Source organism: Talpa occidentalis, unplaced genomic scaffold (genome assembly GCF_014898055.3).
Source record: "Talpa occidentalis isolate TD23 unplaced genomic scaffold, MPIMG_talOcc4v2.1 talOcc4.15, whole genome shotgun sequence".
In the NCBI taxonomy this organism is placed as follows: Eukaryota; Metazoa; Chordata; class Mammalia; order Eulipotyphla; family Talpidae; genus Talpa; species Talpa occidentalis.
The window spans coordinates 12,440,395-12,459,396 of record NW_023601543.1 but is presented as its reverse complement, the minus strand read 5'-3'; the positions used below and the strand labels follow the sequence as shown (position 1 = coordinate 12,459,396).

Here is a 19,002-nt window from a genome sequence, read left to right as displayed (position 1 = left end):
GCCAGACATCATAGTCCCTGGTGGACCAACTCAAAGGAACAACTCAAAGACAGCTCATCAGACCAGGCTCACAGGGATTTCCAGGGTGGGACAACGCTGGACACCAGCAAGGTACCCTTTCTCTTGCACCCCCATTATGCTGTGGTCTTCTGATGCCCCTGTGAGCAGTCTCCTGTGGGCAATCAACTAAGATCCTGGAGAAAGTGAAAGGAGGAAGGCATCCTCCCAACCACGTTGGGAGCTCACACTTCCCACACATGGACTCCAATACAACTACAGTACTTTCTGCTTTCAATACATTTCACAGGTGTGTAGGTCATGAGCATTTTAAACATTCTTTTTGCTCCTTTTTCCCCACAAGTGTTCTCAGTTTGGGTAACTAGCAAAATAAAAACCCTCCTTCGCTTCTAATGACTCTCCTTTTCACCATGTAACTAGGATTCCTCCCTCTAAAAGGCAGGGTGAGAATAGGTTTCAGTAAAACCTAATGAATACATTCATCACTAGTTCTCCAAAAGTCACCTCTCTGAATGGTTATCTAGAAAGCTTTTACGCCAAGTGACAGCTCCACATCAAGAAAAAATTATGTTCTAACATCAGATTTCAAATTTACAAGAACCATTCTTTAAAATTCTAGCCAGGCATGGGTGACATGCCAGAGGGGAAACAAACATTTACATTTTTAAGGTTTGTGCTTAATTACATTCTCTTAAAATCCACTTCCACAAAATTCTGGTTAAAGGCCACTACAAGTAATCAGCGCACCCTAATAACTTTTTGCATCAATGAACTGCTAGTTAGTCTCCATCCCCACGAACATGGACATGAGCCACCACTGAACAGAGGTTACATGAGAAAGTCTTCTGAACCTTACTGAGCACAGGATGGTGGGGAAGGGCACACTTACCCTAACCCTCAAACCTCTTCCTCCTCTGAATGCACTGTGGTCATTCTATAGCCATGTAAATCAAAGCATCATGCTGTATACATCTTAAGTTTAAAATTTTAAAAAGACCCTTCACCATTAAGCCCTAACATCTGGGGCTGCCACCTTGGGGGCATTTACCCAGAATGTATTCCCATTTAAAGGGCCCTATGCTATTGAGAAAATTTTTAGAAAAGTTATTTTAGAAACATTTCTGCAGATGAAAGTAGATTTCAATGTATACTTGCTCTGCTAAGTAATCTACTGGAGATTAAGTAAAACTTGTCTTGGTCCTGATGTTGGCGAGAAAGACACTATGGATGCTGCTGGCCAGAGAATTTTCTATCTATCCCTCCTCTCTACTTCCGGCCTCAAATCAGTGCTATGTTTGATGGGCTAGTTCCACAACTCGGTGGTGAAGTCAGTTATTTGCCATATCCTCCATTCGGTGTGCTGGCCCATGAAAAGCTTTTTGAAAGCCTAAATCTATCACATTCACTGGCTTCCCTTAGTCCACATGTGCATTAGCCAAGTACAGATTTCCCTTACAGAAGTGAGGTTGTCTTTCCCATTATATTCTACCCAGTTTGCCTTTTTAAGTGAGGCATCCCAGAGCCAACTGGTTTTATCCTAATGGCAATTGACTAGCTCTTCGGCACCGTAAGATCCCCTAGTCTCGCTTTTCAGACTCTTCCCATTAGAACCTGATCTATTGATTAATAAATTTGATTGTTGATTCATATTAGAAAATTCAGTAAATTTACCACAAGGTTAACCTAGTTACTTCAACCAGCCCACCTGAAGAGATGATGTGGGAATAGAACTCTGCCCTAAAATTATTCCCAAGTCTAACTAAAAGAATTGATTTACTTCTCCCAAACTAGCCTTTGACCTGTCCCTGGCAACACAAAAATGTTGTTGGTGCTTAATGTGGTATTTAGCAAGTGTCTCTTCTATCAACATGCCATCCATCAGTGCAGAAAACATAAAAGGCTGGGTCTCTGCACTGCTGAAAATTACAAGGTGAAAAGACATGGATTTTATTTTTGTTCTGGACTCTTTTCCTCTCTCCTTATTCTATAATCTGAATTCCTCCACAATCTCCATGACAGCCACACTCCCACAAAGATGGCCGAGGTCCTCTGATCTTATCTTGGAACATCTCAAGTTCAAATGGCAGGAGGAGGGGTGACTACCCCAGGCAGATTTACCCAACCCCTGCTTCTCACGTTGGCACTTCAACAGATGTGCCTCAGGTGCTGCACTTGGACAAAATGGGAGATTCACATATGCAAAGATAATCTATACATTGCTAGATACATCAAGGTTATTCTTCAAGCCATCCAAAACTGCAGAAAATACTAACTAGCTCCAACTCAATGCAGAATCTTGGAAAAGGAATAAGCAGACAATGTGGGGATATAATATAGTTCTGCTGCCTTTCTTGGTCAACAGAGCAAAATGTACAAAGGAAAACCTTTTCACACAAATCATTTCATTTATGTGGCTTAACAAATCAGGTCACTAAACATTCGAATTATTTTTTTAAACCCATATCTCAGATGATGTTAATGTTTTGATTTTCAAAGTCTCTATAAATCTGATCCCTTGATGACAAGCTTCCCTAAACTTATATTCCAATAGTCAATAAACCACTGGATGGCTCCATTCAATTTTTACAGCTCAGGAGCTTCTAATGCCCTCAAGTGACAGACATGCCAAACTGGGATGTAGATATAGACAGTTCCTCTCCAGCACACTAGGAATAATTCCTGTTTATTCTGGGCTTCTGCAACTTCTGCTTGAAGTCAAATGAAAGGTATCAATATGAGGGAATTCTTCAGGGGGGCTGCCACGCCACCTCAATTTTCCCTCTGGTTACTCAAATATCACAGACAGGGAGAAATAAAGGAAGATCTTCCACAGTGAATTTAAAGTATTAATATGATTACTTATTTATTATACACACAAAAAATTTACTTCCTTACAGAAGATGGAAAAGCAATTGCTTCTCTGCCTACAAGTGGCAGGGGAAATGGAGAAACCATTCACTTGCTCTGCATTCAAGTCCTCACAGGCCTGTTCATCTCCTGACCATCATCATATACAGGCCTGTCAGACTGCCACGAATTCACAGGCCACAGAGATGGATGGGGGGCGGGGAGCGACTCAGAAATGAATGGCCAAGTCCTCTGGTTCTCTCTACTACAGAACTGCCAGGTGCCCAAGACTGCATGGGCTGCTGGTTACCATTTCTGCTGAAACAAGAGAGGGTGCTCCAAGTTGAGCCTTTGAGAAGAAATGAAGATTGTTTTCTTATAGCCAACACGGAAGTCACTACAGAATGGGGTTGTCAGTTACAGGACCGACTAGAGGTACCAGAGCTTCAAAATATAGCCCAACAGAGAAAAGCTTGACACCTGACTATCACAAATTTCAAATGTCAGAGAGCTTCGTATGGTCTGGAGCAACTGGGTGAGTGGGTGCTTGTCCCATTATTTCAATATCCAACTTGCCTTCCATAAATTTTCTGGGTCATGGGCCAACTGCTCACTCATAAAGCAATTAATATGCTCAAATACCTGAGGTGAAAGAAGTTCCCATTACTCCTCCAGTCCCAGAATATGTGCCATTATCAAGGGCCATCAGCTACTGCAGGATTGAGCAATAAATATGGGGGTGGAGAGGTTAAGGACAGCTGCCACTAAGGGGCAGGTGTGGGTGAGAAAGAACTGAAGAGAAATGGGCCGAACAGGAGAGAAAGAAGCCAGTCCGCGATGCAGGGTTAGTAGTAGGTGAGACACCTAACACTGATGTGGGTGGCAGTCTGGCACCAGGGCCTCAGGGTTCTAACGTAACGCCCATCAAGCAAAGGGACATGTTTTTCTCTCTAGTTTCCATCACACAGAGCCTGCAGATGGCACACAGCATCGTTCCTGCAATTATTGACTATAATTATCATGCAGAGTCTTTGATGTGATAGCCAAAATTATTAAAATGGCCCTTCTCAGAAAAGAGGGGCAATAAATACAGCATCCTTTGGAAAATTCAAGAAACCAATTTCATACCAGGACCTTCTAGCAGAAAAGAATAAGTCACTTTAAAATACTTGTTTTCGGCTCCTCTCCTTGAAGATGTTTTATCTGTGTGGAAAAGGAATAATGGCATGTGGCTCAGGATCTAGTTTAAGAGTATACTTAAAGGTACTTCAAAGGAAAATAAAAAATAAAAAGTAGCCTCCTTGCAGACACATATTTGTCCAAGCCTCTAGCTTTTCCTGATCCCATGGTAACCAATGAGAGGCAATTTTTTCAACTGTCTTCCAGGATGAGAACAAATGACAACTGATGTGAAGCATCGGTCTTCTTTTAAAAGATAACACTTGGCAGTGCTGTGCTTATCTGAATTAGTAAACATTTTCATGCACTTGAATGAGTATTGGTATCTAGAAGTATGAAAGAGCAGAGAAAAGCTTACTGTGTTCTCCTGCCTTTCATGGGATCATAAACAAGGCAAGGTCACATTTTAAAGTTTTTAAATCTACCTAATCTTATGCTGTAACTGACTCAGGAGGCATAATCTCAAATTATATCCAATGTTATAGGAGCACATACATTAAACCTTGGTGCAAGATTTTATTTATTTGATTAAAAAAATTTTGTTAGCTCTAAAACAAACCTTGTTAATTAATCACACAGACTCAAAAAAAAATTACATTCTGCCTTTGTACCTTGGTAGGCCAAAGAATATTTCTATATTCTCAAAACATAGGATGGCAAGGTTGGCAAACAACAAACGACTACAAATGATGGGCTTTAAATCATATTCTGGAATCAGTTTCAATATGTATAGGGCGGGGGTGGGGATGAGGTCATTTCAAAAGCTGAAGCAAAACTAAATGTTCAGCATGATACGGTTTGATTTTTGGAAATGAACTGTCTAAATCAGAATGAGTCCAACACCAGGTTATCTGAAAAATGCTTGCTTTGGCCCACAGTGTTTCTATTTTTTTAATATATGACAATGAACACAGCCCAATACAGAGACCAACTAATTTAACCCAAGCTGAGCTTTACTTTTGAAGTTCAGTCATGTCAAATATCTATACTTCAATTAACCAACTTTGGGAAAGAATCCCAGATCAATCTCAAACTTCATAAACATATATCTGAAGAGATGTTTGGTGGCATGGGTCTGTGCTTCCATTTAGCCTAATGACTAGGTGATCATGGGTAAGGGTGGGGCATACGCCTCCTAAAAGGCATTGCTTGGTTATTGTGAGATGAACCTTCGATATGTGTCCTTGAGTTGTGGCTGCATATAAACAGAAATGATGAAAAAATCATGATATCTTTCGCTATTGGTGACAGCTCACATAATGGCATTGACAAATCTGGCAGGTCTGGGGTAGCACACGGAAACCAGTCTCGGTTTTCTCTCATGTGCCAGCAATAACCCAGAACAGGAAGGGTCAAGGCTCTTTAAGAACCAAGGGCTTCAGCACTGTTTACAATAGCTCAGCTTTGAAAACAACCCAAATGCCCAAAAATAGATGAACTGCATCAAGAAGATGTGGTACATATACACCATGGAATATTACTTAGCAATCAAAAAAGATAAACTCATGCAGTTTGCAGCAACATGGATGGAGCTGGAAGGGATCATGCTCAGCGAAATAAGCCAGAAAGAAAAAGAAAAATACTGGATGGTCTCACTCATAGCAGGAATCCAGAAAACTTAAATAAGGGACCAGGAAAAAGAATAACTATAAGAAAGAAAATATCAAAATCAAAGAACAACTATGAACCAGAGACACTCTGGGGAGTGGGGGGCGGGAAAAGGAGAGATTGGGGTCAAAATAAGGGGGTTGTATTTGCATGGGGAGTATAAAAATAAAATTTAAATAAAAAATAAAGGAAGTACATGTATGTATGTATGTATGTATGTATGTATGTATATATAAATAAATAAATAAATAAATAGAGCCAAAGGCTTCAATTCAGGTGCATCACTAAGGCTCCTCAGTCAAAGCAATGCCACACAAATGAATCAAGTGAGGACAATCAGAGAACAAAAAGAACGGAGAAGAGAAAAGCTTGTCTGGGACATGATTTGCTGCCTCGCTGCAGACGGTATCCATGAGAAGCAGGTAGGAAATGAGCCACTTGACTCTGCTCTCAGTCTCTGAGGCGGGGAGGCACCAGGGCATGTGAAAAGGTAAACAAGTCCGAGTTTGGACCAAATTCTCTTCCTGACGAGCTGCAAGATATTGGGTCTGTCTCTTCACTTCTCTGACACTACTTCACCTTCTGTCAAGTGGGGACAAACTGCCTACTTCATAGAGTTGCTGAAAGCATTAAATGTATCCATGGCCTCACTCACTGGCGCTGTCCTTAGGAGTCCTGACAGCAGAAGATGCCCCAGTGCTGAGAGGATCCTGCCCATGCCCCAGGATTCAGCTATATTTAACCACAGAAGGTGCTCTGCTGTTGTTATTGTTACCTGTCATTAGATATTACTACTACTCTTATTGGCTTTAGGAAATCTTTATTTCTAAAAAATTACGCATTGAATGCAAATCTACCTTTATTTAGGCAAAACAAAGTGTCCTTTAATAAAAATTCAGGCTGTTGCAAAACCATGGTGGGGATTACAGGCTAGAGAATTTTTCCATTCCTTTAGAAATGGCTGTTATAACCTTAGAGATAATGAAAAAATAAAATGGTAATGTTTGATTCATATGAAAATGCCATTATTGTAGGTTAAAAAGGTCAAATATTAGCAATCTGATATAACTTGGCCTGATATCTGGAGGAATCAACTTTGCATCAACATCCTAATGTGTGTACATATAAAGTATGGATCCTTTGCATTCTAGAATTTCTGCACTCATGAGTGCAATTCACAAGACTGAAATAAGACGCTCTGATGTACCTAAAGATGCACCTTACTTTGTATAAAAGTCGCTTCGAGTGTGCACTACACTGGTTGCACTATGCTGTCAGATAATCAGTTCTTTCCTAACAGCCAATCCTCGTGGTAAGAACATCCTGCTCTAAACAAAGGTGGCTGATTCAGAAATTCAGAATATCTGAGGATAAATGTATGTCAAATTAAATAAAAAAACACACCCACCCACCATGAGATGAAGGGCGTTTGTTCCTAGCACATCAAAGGAAGGGAGAACAAAGATGGAAATGACAGATCCCTGCACAATGGAGATGCATTTAAGCGCTGATTTTTTTTTGATGCTGCTGATGAGAGTATATCGACCTCAGAGCGTCTGTCAGTTCATCACCTGATCATCTCCTTATACTCTTTTATTTCTTAAATATTTCTGTCAAACAGGTCTTCCTGTACTAGGCTTCAGACGGGTACCACAGATTTCCCTCTGTTGCCCCCCCCTTAAAACTGTGCATAAAATTCAGACATGAATTTAAAAAAGAAAACTCATCAGCATAATACTTACCTGCCAAGATGATTAGGCAAGGTTTTGAAAGATGAAAAATGACTACTTCCTGAACAAATGTTAGCAGAAGGGAATACGGGGAGCAGGAAGCAGGTACAGGGAGGTAAGGGAGGGAGGAACAGCTGCCCTGGCCTTAGTTCTGAGCAGCAGACAGGACCCAGGGCACTGAGCCACTGTATAAATATGACATGGTGATAAAACGTCACAATGAAATTCAACAACCTGATGAGGGAGGGAAAGATCAAAACTTATTTCATTGCCTTTTCTAGTTAAGAGTAAGAAGGTATGACAAAAAGTAGAAAAAGAACATTCGAGATGCCTTGGAGACTGGTTTCAAAGCACAGGAAAACAACACCTTACCTATCATTAACCTCAGTATAAGTGGGGAGAAAGAGAGACAGAGAATCAGACGCACAGAGAGAGAGAGAGAGAGAGAGAGAGAGAGAGAGAGAGAGAGGGAGACAGAGAGCGAGCGAGAGAGAGCAAGAGAGAGCAAGAGCCTTCCGTGTAACTAGAAAGCAGAGTAGGACAAGTGAAGTTATCTTTGATAAAATAAAAAGGCAGTCCAGACTGGGTCTAGAGAAACACCCGTAAAGCTTAGCAGGTTAGACACAAAATAAAAACTAGGCAAGAGCAACTTGCAAGAGATTGCAAAGCCAACAGTGAGAGGCTCCTTTGCTCTATCAAAGGGAGGAAGCCATTTAGAGCATCCAAGGATCCACTTAATCACAGTCACAGAGCAAAAAGGAGATGGTGGAGAGACTGAATGAATTCTTTGTCCTCTAAGGAGATTCGCATTCCCAAACCAGAACACTGAACTCGGCAGGTCAAAGGTACTAGATCAAATAGTGGTAAACATGACGCTCTGCATCTAATCAACAAACCACGAGTAGATAAATCACTGGGACCAGATGGTATCCACCAGCCAGTTTTGAAGTAACTCAAGAGTGAAATTGTTTGGGCCAACATGTGTAGGTTGCCTTTACAAGCGGCCACTGTGCCCGAGAAACTGGTGCTTGTCACTGTGATTCCCATTCATAAGAAGGGTTCCAGAAGGGACCCTGGTAAGTAGAAGCTAGTCAGATTCATTTCCATATCAAGCAGACTGGCCAACTATACATAAGAAAGGTACAGTCACTGCAGGTTTATACAAAAATAAAGCCAGGGGTGGGAAGAACTAAATATTTTGGCAAAGGAGAAAAATCAAGTCCATCTAATAAATCAGAGTTCAGCTCCTGGGGGGTGGGGGCAGGTTCAGAACAAGGAGAATATGCATTTGAATGAAAGGGATCCTAAAGACAGAATTTATGGAGGATGCTGAAAAGGCAGCAGGAAGTATTAGTCATGTACCTATGTTGTGCACTCGCACTGAATCTCAAAAGATACTAAGGAGATAGGCAAAATTCAGGTGTTAGATGAAAAGATTGGGCAACTGTTTAAGGGAGGTGGGGGGAACCAAAAAGGAAAATAACGTTCAGTGTGGGAAGGTGGGGGAACTTTATTTTTTAATCAAGCATGTGGAGAGTCTTTAAAGTGTTTCTGGCCTCCTGATATACTAAGTTTACTCAGTAAACAACCCTAGAAAAACAGCAACAGCTCACTTGTACATTGCTTCCATTTTGGGGGCAACCCAATAACCGGGGAAATCGTGGTCTTAAAAACAACAACAACAAAACATTCAAAGTCTGTGAAATTTACTGTAGAATACTGCAGCCCCCCTCTGAGACACAGCCTTTATTTTGCACACAAATACTCCAGTTGCATATTTAACCAACTCTGCTGTCTGATTTCTAGACATTCAGTTCTGCCCTGGGTTAAAAAGGACAAAGAGTGAACCCAAATCAATGACAGCAGAAGTGACAGCTGAAAGGGGAGGCAGAAGCAACAGTGGCAGACCAGTCTGAAGCCATTTAGCTTAGGGGCAAATAGTTCCTCCTACATCAAAGAGCCCCGAGGACGTTCCGGTGTTGGAACACCATTTATTAAATGATTTTCACGATGATGACCCTGGGTCTTCTTGAATTGATTAATGGTGGTTTTTATCCTTGTGTTTAATAAGGCAGAGGAATAGATAGTTAAATATTTTCACTGAAATGTTTAGAACAGTCTTTAAAGTTTGCTTGATATATAAAAGGATAATTATCTCAGAAAGAAATCTTACTCAGTATGTCTTACTAAGACATTTTCAAGCCACAAGAGTAAAGGTCAACAGTACATACAGGTTGCCCCACGAGAGCTTCACAAAAGTTCTAGATGTATTCAGAGAGAGAGATCAATGGGGCGATTTATCAAGGAAATCTGGCTTATTGTGTACACATTTAGATCCTTTGAATTTGTGTTCCAAAAAGAACATTCCTTTTCCTTCCACCTGAGAGTTGTATCCTTGCCAGAGACATAACTGACCAGAGAAGTGACCTATGTAACCAGGCTGTTTTTCCTTCCAGAGGATATCAAACAGCTGGTGCCTATTACCAAATATACTAGCCCCAGAAAATTTAGAAAAGTAAACATGGGCTTATTTGTTGCCGAACACATAGATTTTCCCATTTGGGAAGACTCCTTCACATGCAAGGATTTCACAGGGAGAGGTATGCCGTAGTTGCTTCTCTCTCACCAAAGAGAAAAGGGGATAAGGCAGGATTCTGAGTAAGGAGAGGGGCCCCAAACAAATTAATGACCACGGAAATAAGGACCTTGAACAGGGAAAGAGAAGGGAAGTGGCTCACTCTTTTTCAGCCTAAAGATACTAAAAGTGCCACAGCATCTCTGTAGCCTACATGTGTCACAAACGGACTCCCTGATGACCTAGGGGTTAAGTCTCAGTGCTATCAACTGCTGCAGCCTGAGTTTGATCCCCAGCCAGGGAGGTGACCCACATGGCGCAGCAGACCTCTCCTGTCTCGCCCAATGCTCCCCTCAGTGGTTTATTTTAGTCAGTCTGCCTGCTCTGCTCCCCACTGTCTCTGGTGAATCATCTCACCTCCCACCCCCTCCCCCGGCACCTCTGGCCTGCACCCCAGTTCTTCTATGCAAAAATAAATATTTGAAAGAACAAGAATGGTTTTGCGATTTTACATGCCCTGGATTGGGAGGTGGAACTTTGATATGAACCCATAACCGCTCCCAGTCTCATCACCTTGTTTCAAATGGGCATGTGTGTGGTGAGAGATGGCACCCCGGTCTTCTGCCATCATGCCTTCTCAACATTTCCCTTTTGTAGGGTAAGTCAAGTATCAGGCTTTTCTGTCCTCCTGCCATTAGGATGGATGATGGATCCTTGCCGTCCTGAATGCATCCTGATGGCGAGCACCTGGCGTAGTGTGTGGGCATGCATAGATGGGATTCACTGGGGCTGAGAGATGGGGCTTATAAGGGTGGCGTCATGGGGACGCCAGCAGAGAATGAGTGAGAGAGCAGAACTAGGAGAGGAGCAGAGAACAAGGCCACGAGAAAATGCCGAGAGCCCAGAAAGAGTGAAGACTTGCTGGGTGCTGGAAAGCCTGCCAGCCTCCCGCCCCCCCCCCGCCCCCAGCACCCCTGCCTGCCTGGTAAATCCCAATGAAAGCCTGCAAAAGCCACAGAGGGCTCCAGGACTCACTTCTCTTTTACCGTCTGCTGCAGTCATAGAAAACCTGCACTGTGCCCATTCCTGCCCCTTACACCCTTCTTAGCAGGACCAGACACTAAAAGCAAGGAATAACGCCTTGCTGAAGAAGGGAGGAAAAGCTTACTAAGTTTTCTGAGAGGAACAAGGATACCCTGTGAGCGCTGTCCTGAGAACAGCCCTCTGCGGGTGCACACCATCTTTACTCCATGAAAGTTGTGCAACCGTGAGTTTTCAGTGACAGCTCCTGCTCCTGTCAGAGTGATGAGGAAGGCTGCCAGGGTTGTGGGCCCCCTCCCTGGCACAGCTGTCTCCCACCATGAACAACAGGTAAGTCAAGTCAGGGCGAGCAGGCAAGTCAGGGCCACCAGGCTAATAGGAAAGGAGGGGATATGGGGGTAGGGGGTGGTGCTCCTTTTGGCAAAATGCAGGTGACGGTTAGGTATTCTGAAACAGAGAATTGGGGATGCCATGGCAGAATGGTCAAGTAGCATCTGGGGCAAGTCACTGTTAATACCCAGCCTGGCACAGTAATAGGAATTAACCACACATGCTTGCTTTCAGTCAACTGTCGGATGTTTATTTAAACATAGCTCCACTGTATATAGACTGAATATTTGTGCCCCCCCCCATCCATATATTGAAGACTAATCCCCAATGTGATAATACCTAGAGGTGGGGTTTTGGGGATGTGATTAGGTCACAGTGATGGAATCTTCATGAATGGGATTAGTGCCCTGGCCTCCTGTGATCCAGCTTGTGATTTCTCTATCCCTCTTCTGTCTGGTGAACCCCAATATCAGCTATTAGAGAACTGCCAATTGGGTATTCATGGGGTCAACATGCTGCTAGATTTGCTACTTGTCCCCAGTAGACATTTGCTCCAACTTTGATTTATCAAAATAGAATTCTCATGCCATAGAAGTCAGTGTGCAACCCAGTGGGGTTTTAGTATATTCACCTGTTGGACAACCATCCCACTCATTTCAGAACTTTTCAATCACTCCCAAAAGGAATTTCACAGCTCTGAGCTGTCAGTCACTCCTTCACCTCTACCTGCCCACAAACATCAACCACAGGCAACCACTAATGCATTTTCTGTCTCTATGGATTTGCCTATTCTGGATATTTCTTATAAAAGGAATCATACATTCTTGTAAGCCTTTTGTACTGGCCTTTTTCATGGAGCGTGAAGTTTTCCAGGTTCACCCATGTCTCAGCCCTTCACTCCTCTGTATAGCCATCTAGTGGTCCATCATATGGATATACCAGTGTTTCATTTATCCAGTCCCCAGTTAACAGATACTCAGATTGTTTCCATCTTTTGACAACCGTGGATGTTGCTACAAATATTCGTAAATTATATTACTTTATTTTTAGCCTGATGCCACATACGTTGACAGAAAACACTCTTTACAATAAAATCTTAGCAATCTCCAAAGTTAAGAGGTTTTGTTTATTCGTATTCATTTTTGGCCAAAGGGATTCAGTTCTCTTAAGTATGTACCTCGAAGTAGAACTGTAAGTCCCATAAGCCAAAATCTCCATATTGAATGTTTTGCGAATCTGCCACCCTTCCATCTGAACTGGCCTCAGCTAATAAGCTTAACACAAAGTTACTAGTCCCCGCAAGCTACTTTATCCACCAAACAACAATGGCATTTAAATTGGGAGTGATGACCCAAACCAAACTCCAAAACAAGGGTTTTAATCCTGCAAATAAGAAAACACACTTAAATTTAGCCACTAATTCCTGTTTTCAACGTAAAATTTAGACAAGGCATTCAAACTTCAACACACACATAATTGTAGAAGTGGAATGAAACAGTAAATAAAAATGATAGCCCCTCCCCCACCTTTTCTTTAACTACTCTCATGTGAATTATATCTTTCAAAAATGGTGAAAGGGACACATAATCACCTTTCAGGATCAGAACATAAAAAATTATCCCCAAAGAAACCTAGATATGAATGCTCCTGAAAATCTAAGAATATCCACTCTCCCAACACAGTTTTAAAAATGTGCTGCCAAGAGTAACTAAGAAATTTAAGATAGTCTCCTAGTTCAAGAGATCCTACTAATAATATAACAAGTGCAAATATTTTTGACTCATTTTAGGAGACTGGCTTTGGTAAGGAAAAGATGTCTTTCTTGTCAAAGATGGTGGGACGCAGCTACTGGCTGTTCTGGAGAGTCACAGAGCTTGTCGGTTTCTTTTGATTCTGAATTTTTTTTTTCATTATTGGTGCTGCTGGGCAAGAGTATTTTTCCTGATCCCAGCTGTTAGCCCCAAAGCTAAAAAGTAATTTTTTACAACTTCCCCGATTTCTTTTTTTCTTAATGTTTTATTCTATTTCAACTGCTGTTTTGGTGGCTGCCTGTAGATACCTCCTGTGGTTTCCATCTAATTTTTAAAGCTTCGCCTTTTTATCCCAATTTCACTAACCTTTCCCCACACCCATGCCTGCTCCCCATGTATTCCCACGGGCTGTCTTTTCCTTTTTTTTTTTTTTTTAAGATTTATTTATTCATGCATACAAGAACCAGGGTACAGGCCAGATGCATGGGAGGGTGAGAGGATTCACCAGAGATGGAGCGGGGAGCAGAACAGGCAGACTGACGGAAAACACTGCTGAGAGGGAGCAGCGAGCGAGGCAGGAGCAGTCTGCAGCGCCATGTGGGTTTCTCGCCGGCCGGCCGGGCACTGCAGAGGCTGCTGACAGCTTCACAGTGCTGTGCTCAACCTCCTGAGCCACCAGGGGAGGCCTGTCTTTTCTTTCTCTAGTTAGTCACTCAATGAACATTTACTGAGTACCTAGTGCATGTCAGGGCTCCTCTACCCTCAAGGAGCTCAGAGTCTAGCGTGGATTATTTCGTCAACCCACTCCTTCCCATTCCAGTTGAAACCCACCCAGTGATGACAAGCTTCCATGTCTCAACTATTTGAGAACCTGTTGAGTTTGAGGCCTGGCTACCTCGACTTTCTGATCCCAGGAGAACCTCTGACTGACAATGCAATCATACTCAATATGGGCCATTTTTCATCTGGATACTGATGCAAACACTGATAGGAAAATCCTTTCAGAACACCAAAATCTTAAGAAATTGCCACCCTCAAGGAACAAACCAAAGTTAGAGTGATCTTCAAAGGTCTTCCAAACCTACAGACTATGGTTTTTTCTTTACTTTTTGGTAGAAAAGGAAACAAGCCTGTTAAAACCTGCAAATATGCACTATTTTCTGCATTACTCATCTTTCCTAAGTAGTTGCAGCTGTTTTGCATGCTTTTATCTGCAAAAAGATCGAGCAACATCCTATACTAGATGGTAGGTTAAAGGGTACACTTCTTAAGACAGGAAGATCAAAAATGGTCAGTGGCTGGGAAATGAAATGTTAATAAGCAATCCCTCAAGAGCTGGACAAAAAGGATATAATATTATAGCAGGACTTTCATCAGTCTGGCAAGTGTTTACAAGTTATCAGAGCAGCCTTCTCAAGTCCTTATCAGCTCCGTGGACTACAGGTTAAAAGTATGTGATGAAGGCACGAATCAGGTATGCCCTGAGATGATGCAAGTGTAAAAGCATTCTGGACCGTAATATCAAGTTCCAAGAGCAAAGCTCCAAATGTTATCGTAACATAAAAGCACACATGTTTCCAATGGTTCAGTCCAGTGGTTTCCAACCTGTGGGTCTTAAGAAATATTTCCAAAAGACGATGGATTTATAGGTCTGCCAAGTACACTCTGCACACGGAATACTGTCTCACCATAAACCATGCCACGGTCTTCTCAAACTACCACAGGTTGGGATCCACTGCAGCCAACACTAAGCACTACTATGCATGGACTCATGGAGAGGAGAACACCCGGCCAGTGCTTGAGACTGCGTGGGGAGAAAAAGCACCTTAAACCCCCCCCCCGAGCTAGGGCACTTAATTATGCCCCCACCTCCTTGTTTCAATGACCCCCATCTATAAAATGACTTCTGAGCTCCCTTTGGGATCCAACATTCATTGGTGCCTGTAGGGTAAGGAAAAAATGTCAGCTTTTCTGCCCTCCCGCCATCAGGATAGATGATGGATCCTTGTCCTGAATGCATGCCTGATGGCGGGCACCTGGAGTAGGGTCTGGGCATAGGTAGATGGGATTCACCTGGGCTAAGACTGTGCTTTTAAGGGCGGTGTCACAGGGACGCCAGCAGCAGCAGAAGCTGAAAGAGAAGCCGAGAAAGAAGTAACAGAAGCTGAGAGAGAAGCAGAAAACGCCGGAGAGCCTACATAGAGTGAAGACTTGCTGGGGGCTGGGAGGCCTGTCAGCCTCCCGGCCCCCCAGCACCCCTGCCTGCCATATGCCTGGTGAGCCCCAATAAAAGATCTGCAAAAAAACCACTGAGGACTCTGACTCCTCCTTTACCCAGTCTGCATGGGATCAGAAAACTTGCTCAGTGGTCCATTCCTGCCCTTTACAGTGCCCTAAGTCCTCTGTTCTCATTATTCTACTTCTCAGGGGAAGCCGGGGGCCCTCTGTGGGAAGGCAGAGTCGAGAGACATCAGTTCCAGAATGAGCGCTTTGACTGGGTGCTCCTCCAGCAGCCAAGGCTTTATCTTCTTCACCTGAGCATCCTCAGAGCCACGCACGGCTCCAGGTTGAGTTGCTCAAGAAAAGTTCGTGTGGGTGCCTGTGGGGACTGGACAAGACCTTCAGGCAGCAGGGGTGACCCACACCTCTCATTTCCTCTCATTTCAACTAAGGTCCTTGGAGGGTCTTAGGAAGAGACTTCTGATTGTTTCTGATTCCGTCTGCAGTGCACTTTCTCTCTTGTAACCCTGCTTCTTCAACTTCACATTCTGCATTAGGTTAACAGGCCAACTAGGATAGTTGTATTTTTATAAATTAAGAGGCTCATGCTAAGTTTACCTCTGGGGGGTGGTTCCATTTCTATATTCCAATCCATGAAGGCTGAAAGCTGGGAACCAGCAGAGTTTTCAGTCCATTATGACTGCAGGGTTGGAGGTCTGCCAGAACTAATGGGGGGACATTTGTAGAGATAATATACGAGCATTTTTGCAGACTCTATTGCTTTGGAAGCCAACTCCAATTTACACTGCTGACAAGAATATGATTCCCCTTCTATCAAAGGCAAAGGCCTGAAAAGTAGTTAATGAATCAAAACGTAATGGAATAAAGCGAAGCATTCTTTGCATGACCACTATCTGTCCATGTACTCTCAGGACGAGCCTGGGAGGACAGAGCTAAGTCCCTAGGACCAACTACCTAAATTGTATCCAAGCAAAGCACTTGCCTGTCAGGGGTCTGACCCCCTACCAAACTGGATGTCTCACAGGCTACTCCCAGCCCCTGTGTACTTAGGTCTTTCCCTATTTAATTTTTCATTGAGAAGAATCCAGTGTTCCAAAGGAAATCACTTGCAGTGGGCCAAGATAATGAAACCTAGGAAAAATATTCTAATGGTTGCTGAAACTAAAAATGAGGCTAACACAGCCCGTTCACATTACCATCAAGATCCAGACTTGAAGCCCGATGACCATGAACTGCAAAGGTACAAGGCTCTGTGGAAAGCATGCTGAGATGGTCCAGAAACTTCTAGGTACTGAGTCTGAACTTTATGTGCTACGGTACTGTAGGGTAAGTAAAGTATCAGGCTTTTCTGCCCTCCCGCCATTAGGATTGATGAGAGAACCCTGTGGTCCTGAATGCATGCCTGATGGCCGGCACCTGGAGTTGGGGGGACGGGTGGGGGGGTGTGCACACATGTTAAGTGGGTACACCTGGGCCGAGAGACTGGGCTTATAAGAGCGGCATCACGGGGACGCCAGCAGAGTGAAAGAAGCGAGTGAAAGAGAACCCCCAGAGAAGAAGAGGCCACGAGAGAACGAGAGAACGCCACAGAGCCCAGAAAGAGCGAAGACTTGCTGGGTGCTGGGAGGCCTGCCAGCCTCCCGGCCCCCTCGGCGCCTCTGCCTGCTCTGTACTTGGTAGAATCTCAGTAAAATTCTGAAAAGGCCACCAAGGGCTCCGACACTCCTTTACCCACCTGCTCCAGTCATAGAGATCCTGCCCTGTGTCTTCCTGCCTCTACAGGTACTTTCAAAACCTGGGTATCTCATTTCCATCTTTGCTACTTGCCCTATTCCCTGCTCCATCGGGGTCTCTGAAGCAGGTTGTTTGAGAAATACTATCGACTACTACAATCACCTAGCTCTTCCAACTCACGTATTCTCCCAGCAAGTAACCGTTACCTAACTCTCCTACCTACTACAGCCCAAATAACTCAGTGTTAGGATCATCAGTCCATCCGGGCCAGACAGGAACCACATTCTCGCCTGAATTAAAACTTTCCCCAGACCAGAGGACCTGCCACTCACAGCGTCAGTTTCTAACACTGCCCTGGAAAAGGAGCTGACCAATCCAGTGCTCACAGAACTAAAAATAACCCTGCAGGCCTGGGGGCTGGCCAGTTTCAGCCAGGAGGAGCGGTGCTTGGGTTTCCCTCTGCCTAGACTTCGGCTGCACATTCCTGTCAAAGAACTCTCCACCTTCTGCACCTCACACTGGGGTAAGGGCTGCAGCTGAGGCACTCACCAAGCCTTCCAAGGGCTCTCCTAGTTGAGCACGATACAGTCTGTGTGAGTGCATACATCTGCAAGCAAGCAAATGCTATTCTTTAACCCTAGAAGATTTCCTTAACCTTGTTAAGCCTCAGAGAGTAGAAGAGGGACCTGAGGCACAGAAGGATTAAGTGACTTATCCAAGGTCATTCGCTATAGCCTAGGAATCAGTCAGTCTCCTGATGCAAGTCCACTAAACCACACACCATAATAACAAACACATAAATCTGACTCTAAAATACCTATTCCGCACTATTTGGACACTTGCACAACTCGGGTATTAGGGTATTCCCTAGGCAGACGACATTTGATCGCTGGGCACAAAACCGTAATCCATACTTTAGCCTCTAGCACTGTAACCAGTTTCAAAAAACAAAATGCACAAATAAAACAGAAGAGGGTTTCTCTGCTGCTCTGTTGCTCCCTGGGAAGAGGTTCACAAAGAATAAGAGATTTGCTTTATTGGACATTTCAAAAACAAAAGCACTGACAGGCCCCAGAGGAAGGCAGTTGCAGATTCTGCATTAAGGTTTCGTGCAGAAGCTATAGGGAGAGGGGCAGATACTTTGAGTTAGTCCACAAAACTCCTCTGAGGGTGTGAGCCCTGCTTTTAATGCACCTGCGCGTGTAGCCAGGCTCATATAACTGACAGCCATAAAGACAGCCCTGAGAGGCGCTCAGAACCAGCCTTGGCCCTAGTGGGGTGCGGCATTTTAGAGGCGAGTATATATGGTTTTCTCGTCTCTTTGAAAAACGCTGGTGTCTTCTTCCTCCACCTTAGACTGTTGCATCTAGTCAAGAATTTTAAGTTCACTTAACTTCTTTGGAAGCAAAACTATTTTAAATCACTTTTAATTATCAAGTTCTTTTCATGAATATACTGTTTCCCGACCTTAGGGTGACCATAAATTACAGTCCACACCAGCACGCTTTGAGAGTGAAAGACAGCACTCTAACAATTAGGCTGAGACAACAGGTGTGAGTCCGGACCCAGCAGGGCAAACCGGAACAGTGCGGCTCCCTTTACCTTTCATCTTTCAAGAAAAGTATCCATGTGCTGAGATTCTGTCCAATAAAGGGGGTTAAAAAAAAATCCGTAATTGTTAAACTCCATGTCGTGTACCTTCCAATTGTAAATCTCCTGAAAACAGCTCTGGAGATGGGCTGGGTGTGCTATTCTGTCTGCCCCCGCCCCACCAGAAGTCTTAATTTAATCTCAATTATCTGGATGCCAGTCTAGGCCCCTCACCCAAGCTGCAGCCTCCAAGACAAGGCAGCCTGGAGATGGCAAAGGGACCCATTTCCTGAATATCAAGCGCCCAAACTGACTGTCCCCTCATGCTTCCCCCTCCACACTAAAGTAGAAGGGGATA

At 43.6% G+C, this 19,002-nt stretch overlaps 1 protein-coding gene across 2 annotated transcripts in view; it reads right to left on the bottom strand.

Annotated features, from left to right (window-relative positions):
• Positions 1 to 19,002, bottom strand: part of GPC4 (glypican 4) — a 93,948-nt gene that overhangs the window by 42,968 nt on the left and 31,978 nt on the right. The window contains exon 1 of one of the 2 annotated variants that reach the window (XM_037511921.2): positions 16,517 to 16,627. The exons of the other annotated variant lie outside the window; for it this stretch is intronic. Coding sequence (XP_037367818.1) covers positions 16,517 to 16,583 — 67 coding nt within the window. The 5' untranslated portion in view covers positions 16,584 to 16,627. Of the gene's footprint in view, positions 1 to 16,516; positions 16,628 to 19,002 lie in introns of those variants that run through there. 2 annotated transcript variants of the gene reach the window in all.